General features: G+C 37.1%; 1 protein-coding gene across 5 annotated transcripts in view; it reads left to right on the forward strand.

The window, feature by feature from the left end:
• The window catches only part of CDK13 (cyclin dependent kinase 13), a 53867-nt gene that overhangs the window by 13229 nt on the left and 27184 nt on the right, over positions 1-13454 (forward strand). For all 5 annotated transcript variants that reach the window (XM_062569578.1, XM_062569581.1, XM_062569582.1 and 2 more), the window contains exons 3-5: positions 2512-2679; positions 3334-3473; positions 7869-8039. In XM_062569578.1, the coding sequence (XP_062425562.1) occupies positions 2512-2679; positions 3334-3473; positions 7869-8039 (479 nt within the window). The remainder of the gene's footprint in view (positions 1-2511; positions 2680-3333; positions 3474-7868; positions 8040-13454) is intronic.

A 13454-nucleotide genomic window follows, 5' to 3' on the forward strand; every position in this document is an offset into this window, starting at 1 on the left:
GACATATTAATCACAAAGCCATCCTGTATAGATAAATGGGATTTCTGACACTTATTTGAAAGCAAGATTCACTGTTTTAACTAAAAGCTGGGTGGGCGTATATGGACCATATATGATGATGGGCTTTGGTTGTGGTAGCGTGAAATGAGATTTCTTCTTAAAAATGGCCATTTGCTTCTAATTATTAGTATTTTCTTAATATAAGAACTGTTTTAACTACTATTAAACTACACGTATAAGTTTATATAGTGTATTTGTGTGGTTTAACTGTAGTTAAAACAGGTATATCAGAATTCAAGCTCATTCTTCTTTGCCAAAAAGAAAAGGAGGGTACAGGGAAGCTTAATGATTGTAAGCAGCTGCATTGGAAAGATTAATTGCCAAAATATAGAATGTCATTAATGCTTTACTTTGTTTTGCCTGTATGATGTTCTAGACTTTGGATGAGAATGGTTATGATTATAAGTTATGATAAACCTTAAGTCATCAAAGATAAATGAGGGTTTTTTTGAGGGGGGGGAAGCAACAGTGTTTACTTTGGACTCACAGTTGCTACAGGGAAATTGTGTCAACAACGAAAGCTTGATGCTCTGCAGAACTGGCTGGCTCCTAATATACTGTCAGTTTTGAAGTTCAGTAGGAATCTGATAAACCCATAAATAAACTGCCTATAGGAGCAGCAGTGTTGCAAAACCACTGCATAGGTTAGCTGAAAGGGGAAACTGTTTTGGTGGTCAGTGGGTGTGATTTTAACAGACTTGCAAAAAGGCTTTTCTTGGCTGCTTCTTTTTTTCTTGTACTTATTTTGAAACCTGCCTCAGAACCTCTTGTATGTTGTACTCTCACTAATACTGAAAGGGTGCAGAATTGCTAGACCAATACAGGTATTTGAACTTCAAAATTAAGAATTTTTCTTTACCATGGTGAATACTTACTCTGTTCAAAAGTGGTTTACTTTTTTTAAAGCACACCAACCATTTTATCTGTGATGAAGACAGCATATGCTTCCTTGAAGAAGTTCTTTGAATTCAGACAGCGGCAGCTTAAAAATGTTGGAAGACATCCAAATGTTTTGTTTTCATCATGAAACATAGATACAGGCCACTGGAAGCACTGAAATGCTTTACTTAAATATCTGTAGCTTACTAATTGCAATAAAAGTAAGAAAGAATATGTTCATTCTTTATGATGAAATAATAGCAAGTTCTTTCTAAGTAGATACAAAGTTGCCGAAAAAGCTCCATAAAAGGCTCCCAGAGGAGGAAGATGTCAGTAGAATAGTGTGATCTTGCAAGTGGAGCAATCTTGGAAAACATTCTCTTGAAGTATGACAGAAAGTTTTCTCCATGCAGTGACAAAATTTGGAATTTAAAGGGAAAATACTATGAGAGTCCTGTGCCAGAGACAGTTACGTAGTTGTATATAGTTCAGAGATAGTCATGATTTTAAAATTGTTGAATATAGGATACTGCAAAAAGCTAGCTAAAGGAACAAGCCAAACAACTAACGGAATACAAACAACTAAAGGAATAAAGGTAAAATTGAACCACATGTTTAAAAAACATGCTGCAAGAGGTATGATATTTGCAGAATTTCCTCATTGGAATAGAAAAAGCACCTCTGGAATTATTGTTTATAATTATTGTTATGGACATACATTGTGGTACATATGTGTTAGGGAGATTCTTGAGACAGACTTTTTTTTTAATAATAAATCATAATTAGCAAATAATGACAGCCAAAGATATCAGTAACTATAGCAGAAAAAAACTGAATCAATTTCTCATCTGATTTTATTTCTCTTGATTTGAGTGTTGATCACTAGAAGTATTGAATCTAAAGTGTTTTACTGAGTATATGAGACTGTTAGAATCTGTGAATGACGTGGTATGGATTGCCTCATAATAACCTGCAGTTTTTGTGACCATGAAGCTAGTTATCTTTGGAGAGCAACGTTATAGTGTGTTGGATTAGAATGATCTTCTCTTGTGTGGAAAGTCAGTCGGAATACAGATTTGACCTCTGTGCTTCTGACACCTAGCAGCAACAAAGTCCTGGATATTCTTGATAATCTAGGCTCTGAGCTTAAAAAAACAAACAAACAGCGACAAAAAAAAAAAAAAAAAAAAAAAAAAAAAAAATTGTGAGACTTGTGTGGCAGAAGAAATCTGGCCTGGAACCCACATGGACTTGTTGCTCTGGCTGGTAAGGCTTGCTGTGTCGTCCAGCTTCAGCTTTCACCAGAAGTGTGAGGTCTTAAAATCTGATTTCACAATCTCTGTAGAATTTCAATAGTTAGCTGTACATCTTTCAGAGTGCTGCTTGCTAGCTATTTGTAAAGCATTAATCAATGTCTTGCAAATTCTAAGAGCAGAGGTTTCAGTTATTCTGGGTTTGCCCACGCATGAACATACTAAAGAAACTAGTAATTCTGATAGGTTTTCATGTATGTATTTTAATACCATTGTACTGTGTTCAACATACTAGTAAATCTGTGGTCTTTTTTAATAGTTTACGAGAGAATATTTCAGTGAAGTCAGTTAAAGAAGCAGAGAAGAAGCTTCGCCATCTGCTTGCAGACTTGCCGCTCCCACCTGAGTTGCCTGGAGCAGCTGACTTATCCAAAAGTCCTGAAGAAAAGAAACCAACAGCTCAGCTACACAGCAAGAGGAGACCGAAGTGCGTTTACTTTACTAGACTTTTTTTAGTCTGTTGCTCCAGTAAAAACGTATTCTGTTGAAAATGTTTATAGTTTTTTGTTTCTTAATGTTCAAAGAGGTGTGAGTCAAAGTGCATGGTTTATTGCCACTTTAATACATTAAGCTTGTTATCTAATAATGTCTTATTTTGTTTTAACCCTGAAGAAAATTCAAAACTGTCCTTACGTATATTAGCACTGCCAGAGGTTGGGGATTTGATAATTCTTTCCTGTTTATATCACTTGTGCAAACTCTGGTAAAATCTCACTTCTTATTTATGTCTCTGTTTTTGTTGTTTTGGGGTTTTTTATTGTTTCTTTACAGTTCTGTAGTGCACAGTGAGGAGCAGGTGAATAAAAGCAGTAGAGAGAGAAGAGTCAGTTGGGGTGAGCCTGCTGGTTATTAAACTGTACAGTTCCATGTTGGATATCAAGTGTGAAAACTTGCTTGGGCCATCCATGGTTTTACTATAAAAAATATATATAAAAAAAAGTTTTAAAAAAGTTTTATGTTCAAAGAAGCTGTGACATGAAAAGGACTTCATTTTTTATAAATCTGCAAAGTTTAGAGGAGTAAGTTTTTTTTTTTCTTCTTTTTTAAGGCTATATTCTTAGATATGCTTATTGTTTTCTAGAATATGTGGACCACGACACGGTGAAACTAAAGAAAAAGAAATAGACTGGGGAAAGCGCTGTGTGGATAAATTTGACATCATTGGGATTATTGGTGAAGGCACTTATGGGCAAGTTTACAAAGCTAGAGATAAAGACACAGGTAGGTTCAAAAGTATAAGTGTAATACTGAATTTTGAAAAATTGCTTGTAGTATTTTGATTAAAATTTATGGTATTCTGCCTCCTGATGTTTAGAAAGTGGGATTTTTTTTGTTTCTTTGTTTTTATCTAGTATTTATCTAAATCGGAAGTTATCTTTTGCTGCTTTGGAAAATCATTTACTTGTAAAGCTGATTAGAAGCTTAAGTTGAATAGTCCTGATTTTTTTTTTTTTTTTTTTCCCTGTTTTGTTTTTAAGCTTTAATGTTCTATGCACAATCAAGGTAGTGAAGAAGAGATGGGAGGAAAAGTTGTGTGGAAATAAGATGGCACCCTTAACAGGGTGATACAGACTAGTGAAGTTAATTAAAGGGATGGAAGGGTGAAAGAAGCTTTTCACCAGACTTAGCTATTTTTCTTCTTCATGCTCTTGACAGTCACTAGCTGGTAGCTGGGAGAGAATCTCCCCCTGTACCATAAAGTCCTGGAAAGTTGGATGTTGAGTGCCCCCCCCCCCCTTTTTTTTTTAACAGTGTTATTTTTAAATAACACGTTATGTTAAACTGTTGCTCAGATGAGCAAGCATTCACCACTAGGGTATATAAGAATGTTGTTACTGCTTCTGAATAGAAAATACATTGAAATTGATTTTTGTTATATGATTTTCTTGGCTTGATCGTTTTATGGTCCGTTAGCTTGGGATTCAGATCTTGTGCTAAAAGTGGCATTTGTGCCCTTTGAGCCATCTTGTAACAGGCTCAGCATTGGGTTTTCAAAGCAGCTGAATTGAAGAGGGAAGGCAAAGCTATTGCATCAGCTTTGGGCAGGTCTCTAAAACTACACCTTACAAATGTGGCTTTTGAGAATGGAGTTTGTTCAGATCCATGGTCTGTTCTTAGTGAGTACTTCCAACACTAGAGGAGGAGAATTTGCATTTCTGTGTAATGACACCTATGTTGAGACTCTTTGGCTGTAACAGCTACTGATGAATCTTGTCAAAGCATTTTAATGTCTCCTGTGCTTGCAGCAGCTGCTCCTCACACAGGTAGCCTGCTCAAAATGAAGGACATGTCAGAGTATGTTTTTCTCATTTCTGCAGCCTCTGATGTTATAGTGGAGGCAGGTTCTGCAGTATCTGTACCACTGCCTTCTCTGGAGTAGCTTTAAGAGTGCCTAGAAAACCACAAAAGGATTCTTTTATGCAATCAAAAGATTTCTTTAAATCCTGTGTTATTCCAGTTTTCCTTGTAGTTTGCTATGTCATCTTTTAGGTATGATCTGAGAGACCTTATCTTCTGAAGTTAAGAACTGGTCTCACTACATCACTAAGAGATGAAGATTTGAAAGAGACATAAGCTGCAACATTAGGATTTCCTTCCCCTTCTTCCTCCTTACTACAGCCTTTCCTTTTGTCATGTCTGGTTTGTGGGTAATTTGCTATGCTTTGTCTGGCAGATGACCAAAAAAACTTCTAAATCTTACAGGAGCTCATAAAAAAACATCTTGTCATCCTGAGTTCCGATGGTGGCATCTATTTTTGACCAGCACTGATGTAAGGGAAGGACTTGACTATGTGTGCTTATTGCCTTTGAACTCTCTCCATAAATTTTTATCTTGGTAAAAGCTCTGTAAACTCAAATGCTTACCTCTACATATCAATGAATTTACATTACTTTCTTCTAGGGATGTCACAGATTATCATCTCTGCTGACTTTTGTTCTATTGCTTCAATATTAGTTCCCAACTGAATCTGTATGGCATACTGCAGTGCAATATATTGTGTATGTACCGTATATATCGCTGTAAAATAAATCATTTCTAGAGCTAGCAAAGATACCTGTGCTTTCATTAAACTTCTCCCAGAAGCAAATGGTTGAGTTGCCATACAGTTTTTAGATGTCCTCCATCATGAGTAGCTCGTACTGCTGCCATTTTGCAGAATCTAGGTTTATCCAGCCCGGCTTGCAGTAAAACAAATAAAGAAAATCTTTCCTCACAGCGTATATGGAACAGAGTTAAATATGACAGCGACACTTCTGCTAGCAAGAATTATAAATATGCTGTTGAATTTGAGAATTCTTTAGTTGTCTGTCTTGTATCTTGAACTGTCTAGCATTTCTAGCCAGATATATACCTAAATGTTTTGACAGAACTGTAATTTTTTAAGCTCTCTGCCTCAGGTTTGCATAATAATTTTGGAGGCTTTCCTGGTAGAGTCAGATGGGACTTGGAGCACAGACTATGGTTTCTGCTTTATCAGTATGGGTGCTTATACCCTCCTAAAGGCTGTTGGGTTATACAGAGTTGCTCATAATTGTACCTTGTACTTTACCCAAGGACAGTCAGTCTACAACCTAAGATCCTCCCTTTAAGAGAAAATCTGGGCATTGCATTTAGAAGGATACTCTCTGGAGGGTCTTTCCAGTGACTTGGAGAAGGAAACAAACCTTGTGTCTTCCAAAGCCTAAGTGGTCCTGGTGCTATTGATATCTTAGTCCTTCCGTTGACAAGAAAATCTTTGAAAAGATAGGTGCTCTTATTTGGCCAGCATTCGTCAGCACTGTTCCTCCTGCTGTTTGAGTCATACCTTAAGAAGATATGCCTGAGAGACTGCTCCCTGCTCACTCGCCCAGTCAGGAAGGTTAAGGATATGCCTTTCCTCTATAGCTTTTGTGCCCAGACTAATCTGTGCAGTAAGTCCCAAAATGTCAGCAGCAATCTTCTTGATCTTAGCTTTGCCAAAGGTTTTTAGGTGCTGTCTTCACAGACAGGCTTATATTATACACAAGGAGATGTGTTACTTGAACTTCTCTGCTCCTTCTACACGAGGCTGTAGCTCAAGAGGACTGTCTTTCTATCCACTTTGTTTTGGTTGCTGTCTTTCCCCAGAAGCTGCTAAGGAGTGAGAAATGTCTGACATTCTGCCACCTCAGAGCAGTGTTTTCTGAATAGCTTGGCAAGTCTTTTCCTCCATAAAAGATTGTTTCTCAACAGGGTCTAAACCAGTTTATGTGCTGTGGATAGCTAAGTGATTTGAACAGATGACTGCCTCTTCCCTCCTTCATTTCTGATGTATACAGTTTTCCAGAGGTGGTCACTTTGTCAGGAAATACTATAGCAGAGATCCCTTATTTTAGGGGGCCATCTTCCTCTCAGAAATATTCTGAGCCAAGAAATCACTTTTTGTGTTTTTTTCATCTTAGCAACTTATTTCTGAAATTTTGTTCTTGTATTTAAAGTACTCTGTACTTGTTCTTCTGGATATGAAGCATACTCTTTTGTCAATAAAAGATTGAGCATTCTGGAAGGCATTTTGTCTCATTTAAAGAATTAGTTAAATAAGCAAGAGACTCTTTTAGAGGCTAACTTCTGCTTGAGTCGGTTATGAGACAGCAAAGGTGGTTGTGACTTTGAACTGCTGTTGGTGACCTCCTTGTAGAACATCTCCGTTCCCAAGGTAACCTCTAGAGCTTTGTTCATGCTTTCTGATCAATCCCTTGAGAGAGCAGTCCTTGACTGTTAAAACTCCAGTACCCTTTTTCATTCTGGTGTTTTATGAGAAGTGTTGTTTGGAGTTGCTTGTAATGTGAATGTACTCACAGCCACTTGAACGAAAGATTACCTGCCTGCAACTGTTTAACGTCTGTACATTTTGTCTGTGCAAACGTACGTTGGCAGACCTTCCTCTTCCAAATCTGTGCAGGACTTCCAGGTGTTCTGAGGCAAGGATGTGCTTTTCTCTTCTGAGAGCCATGTGGGAGACATGTAGACCAAGAGAGGAGTTTATGCAAGTACTTCATTAAAATGAAGTTTTAATTAAAATTAGAAGAATTTAAATGCTGTTAACATTTTAAGTGCTTGCAGGGAAAAAACTTGGGTTTAAATGTATTTGTTAGCCTGTACCTAAGAAGTACAGTTAGTAGTCACTAACCTTTCTAGTCTTCATAAAACACATACACTTCACTGAAGGACAGGAGGATGAGAAGAATCTTTTTATGTGTTCTGACCTGTGATGGTATAGTAATAAAACAATGTATAGCAAATGTAGGCATCTGACTCCAAAGCTGCTGTTGAAAATCAATTGTACATGTGGGTTTATTGACAGACCCAGTGTGGTGGATCATATCACAGGTAAGTGAGATATTGAGGAGGCGCTTAGCAGTCATTAGCTGAAAACTCTCATGCGTAGTTTCACTTCTCTGTGTGACTGTTTCCCTGAACTGGCCTACTTTTATTTCCCTTCAGCAAAGCATTGATGCAAGCACCAAAATGTTAAAATTTGATTGTGTTCATTCTATTCAGAAATAGACTAAGAGTGAAAGGGAATTTAAAAAGAAAATCTGAATCCCATGATTTATTTACTAGTCTTAATGTTTTGTATTTACATTTTCTCTTAGGAGAAATGGTGGCACTAAAGAAAGTACGTCTGGATAATGAAAAGGAAGGGTTTCCAATTACAGCTATTCGGGAGATTAAGATTCTTCGACAGCTTAATCACCAAAGCATTATCAATATGAAGGAAATAGTGACAGATAAGGAAGATGCTTTAGACTTCAAGAAGGACAAAGGTATGTACGCTAGCATGGGGGATAGTTCTTTGTAGCAATAGTCTGCTTTGCAGGACCTGAAAAAAGTTTCATTAAAAATATTGCAAATTGTGAAATTTAACAAGGGGTTATAATGGGGCTTGGTTACTGTTAGAAGTTCTTTACTTAACTCAGTGATGCCTTTTGCTCATAGAAACATTTTTTTGAATATTCTGTGGAGTAAAAGGTTTCTTTCTATTGCTGGATTCTAGTTTTGTGGGAGAACAGATGTTTGACTCCTCATCACGTAGAGATTAAGGAGGGCAGCAGCAATGGGAAGATCTTACACTGGAGGATTTTTAGCTTTTTACTTCCCTTGTAATCTTTTATTGTGTCATTTGAAGAGACGCTTTTATTACAGACCTCGTTTTTGTTTGAATTGTTTCAGTTTTTCAGAATTGGATAGCTGTATGTCTTGAAGGCTAGAAAGATAAATGAAAACAAGATTTTTCTTGTTCCCCCCCCCCCCCTCCAAAATTTCCCTGCATACCTCCTCTTCCTTTTACCCCCTCACCCGCTCCCCCTTGTGGAAGGCCAGTGGACTTCTACTTTTTCGGTTCCTTCAGTGTTTAGTCTGGCTTGTTTGAGTTACAGGAGCCTCAGCATAGAGAATCAAGCAAACAGAATGGAAGTTACGCAGTGTTGCTGCTTGCTACCTTTGACATTGGAGTGGTCACTTTGTCTTTGGGGGCTGTTTCCTTTTAAGTACGAATCTTTTGAACCTAGAATTTTGCGATATTTTAGTGTCTTATGGGCAGTTTGATGTGTGATTTGGCTCAAGAGTGTGTTTGGAATGTGTTCGCTCTGCTACTGCCCTGTTCTCCCTTCCTGAATTACTATAGGGAATGCCCAGTAAAAACGTGGATAAAAAAGTGTATATATTGTGTAGTTGGCAGAAATATCAGCTGACAGTGAGTCACAAGATGGAAATCAAAATTAGGCAGGAATTGGGTTCCTTTTCTAGCATCTTTAGAAAGTAAAAACCCTGAAGGATATACAGTGCTGACATGCTTTTTTTTTTGTTGTTGTTTGATGAGAGGGGAGGGTGGTTCTGTTTGTTCATTTAGAGTAGAAAACATCTATCAAAACAGTTTCTCTAAGTATGTGCAGGTTCAGAGGTCAGCACCCACTTTGTACTGAGTTTTCACTAGGTCTAAGTTGTCTGGCTCACACTGAGCCTTGAGTTAATACTTAATGTCTTATTAATTAGTTTACTCCCTTTCTGTTTGCTACCATGTCTAGAATTGAATTGAAAGGTTTCTTGGGGGTGTATGACAAACTGTCTCATTACTTTCAAATGTAATGTGCTTTTTGTCCATCTCTGTTTTTATACTTTTGATGTTGCTTTCAATTTATTTTCACGTTTTTATTTAACAGCTTATTAAATATGTCTTTAGTAAACCTTGCAAGAGAGGGGACTTCTCTGAAGATGCTAGAAAAAAAATCGTTTCTAGTAGTCTCTTGTAAACAGTAGCAAGACAATAAGACTGTGCTATTGTGATTTGGCTGCAAAAAGATAGTTTGGGTTTTGTTTTGTTTTGTTTTGTTTTTTTCCAGGCTACTGCATTTTGTATTTCTCCAACAAGAGTAGCTCATTATAAGGCGGGCATTTTTAGATAAGAAGTTGTGGCCAATTTGTAGTCTACACAAGGAAGAATGCAAGTGGGGAATTCAGTCATTTTCCTGGTAAACTATTGCAAGATCAATAGTAAGATGCTTGAATTGAGAAGGAAAAATTACAAAAGTGACAGTGGTATGTCTTGTTCAAGCAGAGTTTCCAGTAAAAGCATAGTGTTTTACACGCACATGAATATGTTTTTGCTTAATTTATGCTATATGCTTAATTTCACTTTGGAGTATAGCTCTTACAAAACCCTGCTGAAATCCCATTTGTAAAAGTCAGGCATGAGAACACTTCTTCCCATGTATGTTCCTCTAGCTAATAGCAGTAAAGTTAATTTTGTTTAAGGTTGCCTATGATACCCAGACCCATTACTCATCTACTCATTCACTCTAAGGTTTTCTTGATTATATCTTAATAGTTTAAAATGCAGCAAATTTAATTTTCTGATAAGTAAATATTGGGAATGTTCTGTATAGTACTTGTTCTAAAGATGCTTTTTAAAATGGTAACATTGGCACAGAAACCAACAGTGGCTTGCTTTTACCACTTTGTCCCCATACGTTGAGCCATATTACATGTTTTTTAGTTACATAATCTTATGTTTTCCTCACTTTTGAGTTTCTGACTCAATATTTTTAACAGTACTTTAAAGAAAGTGGAAAAAGTGTATCATTTGGGGATGTAAGCTCAAAAATAGCGGAGATACCCATAGAAAGGATTAGATTTATTCTTTCTAGGCCAACCATTAGAAAAACTATGCAACACACTGAAGCAGTCAGTTACAAACGTGAAAGTATTTCCACCTTGCAGGCAGCACAATTTTTTTTGTATAGATTTGGCATGCACACAGTTAGGTAGGTTATATATGGTCTGCTCTGTTAAAGATTTGAGTTTTTAACATTTACAGTTTTCAGTATGTATGAGACCATGCTTAATGATAAGGTTGGAGAAAGGCATGTAAATACTAATTGGTATTTTAACACCTTGATTCTAAGGCAAGATATCCTGGGTGAAGCCTGTACTTCAGAACGTGGGAGGGAGAAAGTCTCCATTTTATGTGTTACTCCAGCAGTTAACCGAATGTAGGCTTTTTCTTCTCCCTGTCTTTCAAAGAAAGATAGATGAGTACACAAGATTAGGCATGGGAATGAATGACTCATAGTTTGTGTTCTGTTTTGTGTACATATCTGCGTAACAGTCAATGGAAAAAAACATTTGTATCGAACATACTGTTAGAACTTGCTCTGCTTCTCGCAGGACGTACAGTCTCATTTGACTTGCTGGCTGCCGGGAGCTATCATGTTGCTGAACGTTTTCTAAAATCTCAGAACTCTGAATATTTTTATTTAAAATGTTTTATCCCAGTGAGTCTTTATTTGACTGTAGCGGACACAATCTGACGTTATTAGTGGTTGTGACCAAGTCTGCTGTCAGGAATCTTTGCTTTGCTTTTTGTTTTTGTTTGCTTGATAATAGTGCAAATTAATTGGTGTTCACGTTCATGAGCTTCCGTAGCTGGTAGTTGAGTCTGGAGTAGGAAAGGCTTCACAGCCCTCTTCTCTTCGTAGTGTTTATTGCATGGGAATTTTTTTTGTGAGATTACTAGTGCAGGGTAATTAAAGAAAAGATTTGATTTAAAGCAGAAATGAATTTAAAATAAAGGTCTATTTGCTAGATATATTCAAATTTATACACCTCATAAGCAAAGCTAATTAAGCCTTTTTTTTAATTTTTTTATCAGTTAGAGAAAATCATCGGGGGAAAAGGCCTTTCTTATTCTGAAATGCTTTTGTCAGCTGTGGCTTGTTCTTTCAATTAGTCTGTTGTGTATGTCTTGGGTTTTTCACTGTGAGAAGCCACTTCTGTCTATCTGTCTGTCTGTCTGTCTGTCTCTCTCTCTCTCTCTTTGTTTTTTGTAACTTTGTTTCTTGTTCTTTGGGTACTTGAGATGCTCCTGTGGTTCTCAGTCGCCTGTTTAATAGCTATTAGCTGTTGGCAAGTGCTTAACAGCCTAGCTGTGGAACCGCCATCAGCTTTTTACTGAACACAGGGAGACTTGGGATTTGGCCTGCTTTTTTTTACTGCTGCAAAAACAAACTGGTGCCTGACCTATCTTTCACTGCTGTGAACGTAAAGCCAATAGGTGTGCTGACCGACTTGTCTTACACCTTTCAGCGGGAAGAGGTATTCTCAACGGCCAGCCCGAGGGAGAACGTAAAACTCTGCATGGGCGACTTAAGAAAGAAAGATCTGGTTAACATCACAATTAAATATGTGTATGTGTGTGTGTATTTTCTTTAGATTGTGGGATTTTCTATGTGGTTATAATTCATTTTAAGATTTACATTTACTTTAGGTAGATTGAGTTTTGAATTGATTTGCAGAACAAAAATAAAAAAAAAAAAACTTTAGGCATGAAGTCAGTGTCTGTTCTGATAGTACAGTAGTACAGTTGTCACGAGGACTCTGACTCTGTGGCACATAGTTGTACAACTAGCTAGTTACTTTCTCACAGACATCAAGGAGTTCTTAGTCTGAAAATTTGTGGTTTGCAAGGAGTCTGTGGCAGCAATCATGCTGTTGTTGGAGTGCTTTACTCTGTGGTTCCTTCTGTATTTCTACTGCAGCTGACCTTATCCAAGTTTCCTGGGAAGTCTACTAGGAAATGCAAAATTTAGTGAATCCACACTGCTTGGAGTCATTCAGGAGGAAGAAAAAAGATCAGCATTTTTATTTCATATGGTACTTAGAGTTGGAATGAATGGCAATAGAGGCAGCTGAAGTATGAATCTGGGTAGATAATCAAATGGTTTTCCTTTTATTTTCTTCCTTGTGATTTCTTTTTTGAAATCAGATGAGTGCTGACCCACCTGTCAAAACTGTCTCTTGATAATGAAATGCATAAGGAAAGACCTCTGGAAGAAAGGATGGTCCTTCTTGTAGGTCTCTGTCTTTGGCAAGATAGCAAGTGTTGCTTTTTCTTTACCTGATGGCTTGTGCTTAGCTTGATGTTCCGCATCTTGATGTGCTGGTTCTCTTGTAAGATGGAGAGCATCTTGCGGTGAATGCATGATTTTGCATCTTATTTATTGCTAAATTTAAGGATTTGCCACTGTATTTTTGTAGGTTTGCTGGCATAATAGTCTTTAGATGTGTGAAGTCCTCTGTTTCCATGCTGCTTTTTCCTTACACCCCCCAATTCCTCAGTAATATTTAGTGGAAAAAGGACAGTATCTACTTTGAGGGTTTCAGTATGCCCTTGGCTTTTATACCTTTTTCAGAACGTGAGTATCCATGTGCGTGCAATTTGGATTGGATTTGTTTCAAGAAGAGAGTGCAGTTGAACTTGCAATGAGTCAGTAACATTGTCATCAAGGGAAAATCTTAATGTTAAGTGAAAATGTACAGAAAGGAAAAGTTCTTCTTTTACTGGGGACTAAGTTTGGCTTGAACAAAAAGATTTGTTCTGTTGTATGATAGCTAAAAGGAAAAATGATTGTGGCGCTGTTTTCTTCAGTCTTAAGGAGATTAATTCAAAGGCTGAGTCTTGTCTTGATGTTTCTTGAGTTAGAAAGTAGATTTGTAAGAGTTGAATAGAAACAAAAAAAATAGTTGTTTTCTCAAAAGCACAGTAACCTTAAAGAATTGCTGGACAGTCTCTTCTTAAATTTTAAAGCTATGAATTTGTTAAAATTCTACATTTAAAAACTGTGTCATGGAAGACATAATTCCTGGAAGAGAAAAGTTGAGGATGCGGAGTAGTAAATATAATG

The sequence above is a fragment of the Rhea pennata genome, chromosome 2, assembly GCF_028389875.1.
Source record: "Rhea pennata isolate bPtePen1 chromosome 2, bPtePen1.pri, whole genome shotgun sequence".
In the NCBI taxonomy this organism is placed as follows: domain Eukaryota; kingdom Metazoa; phylum Chordata; class Aves; order Rheiformes; family Rheidae; genus Rhea; species Rhea pennata.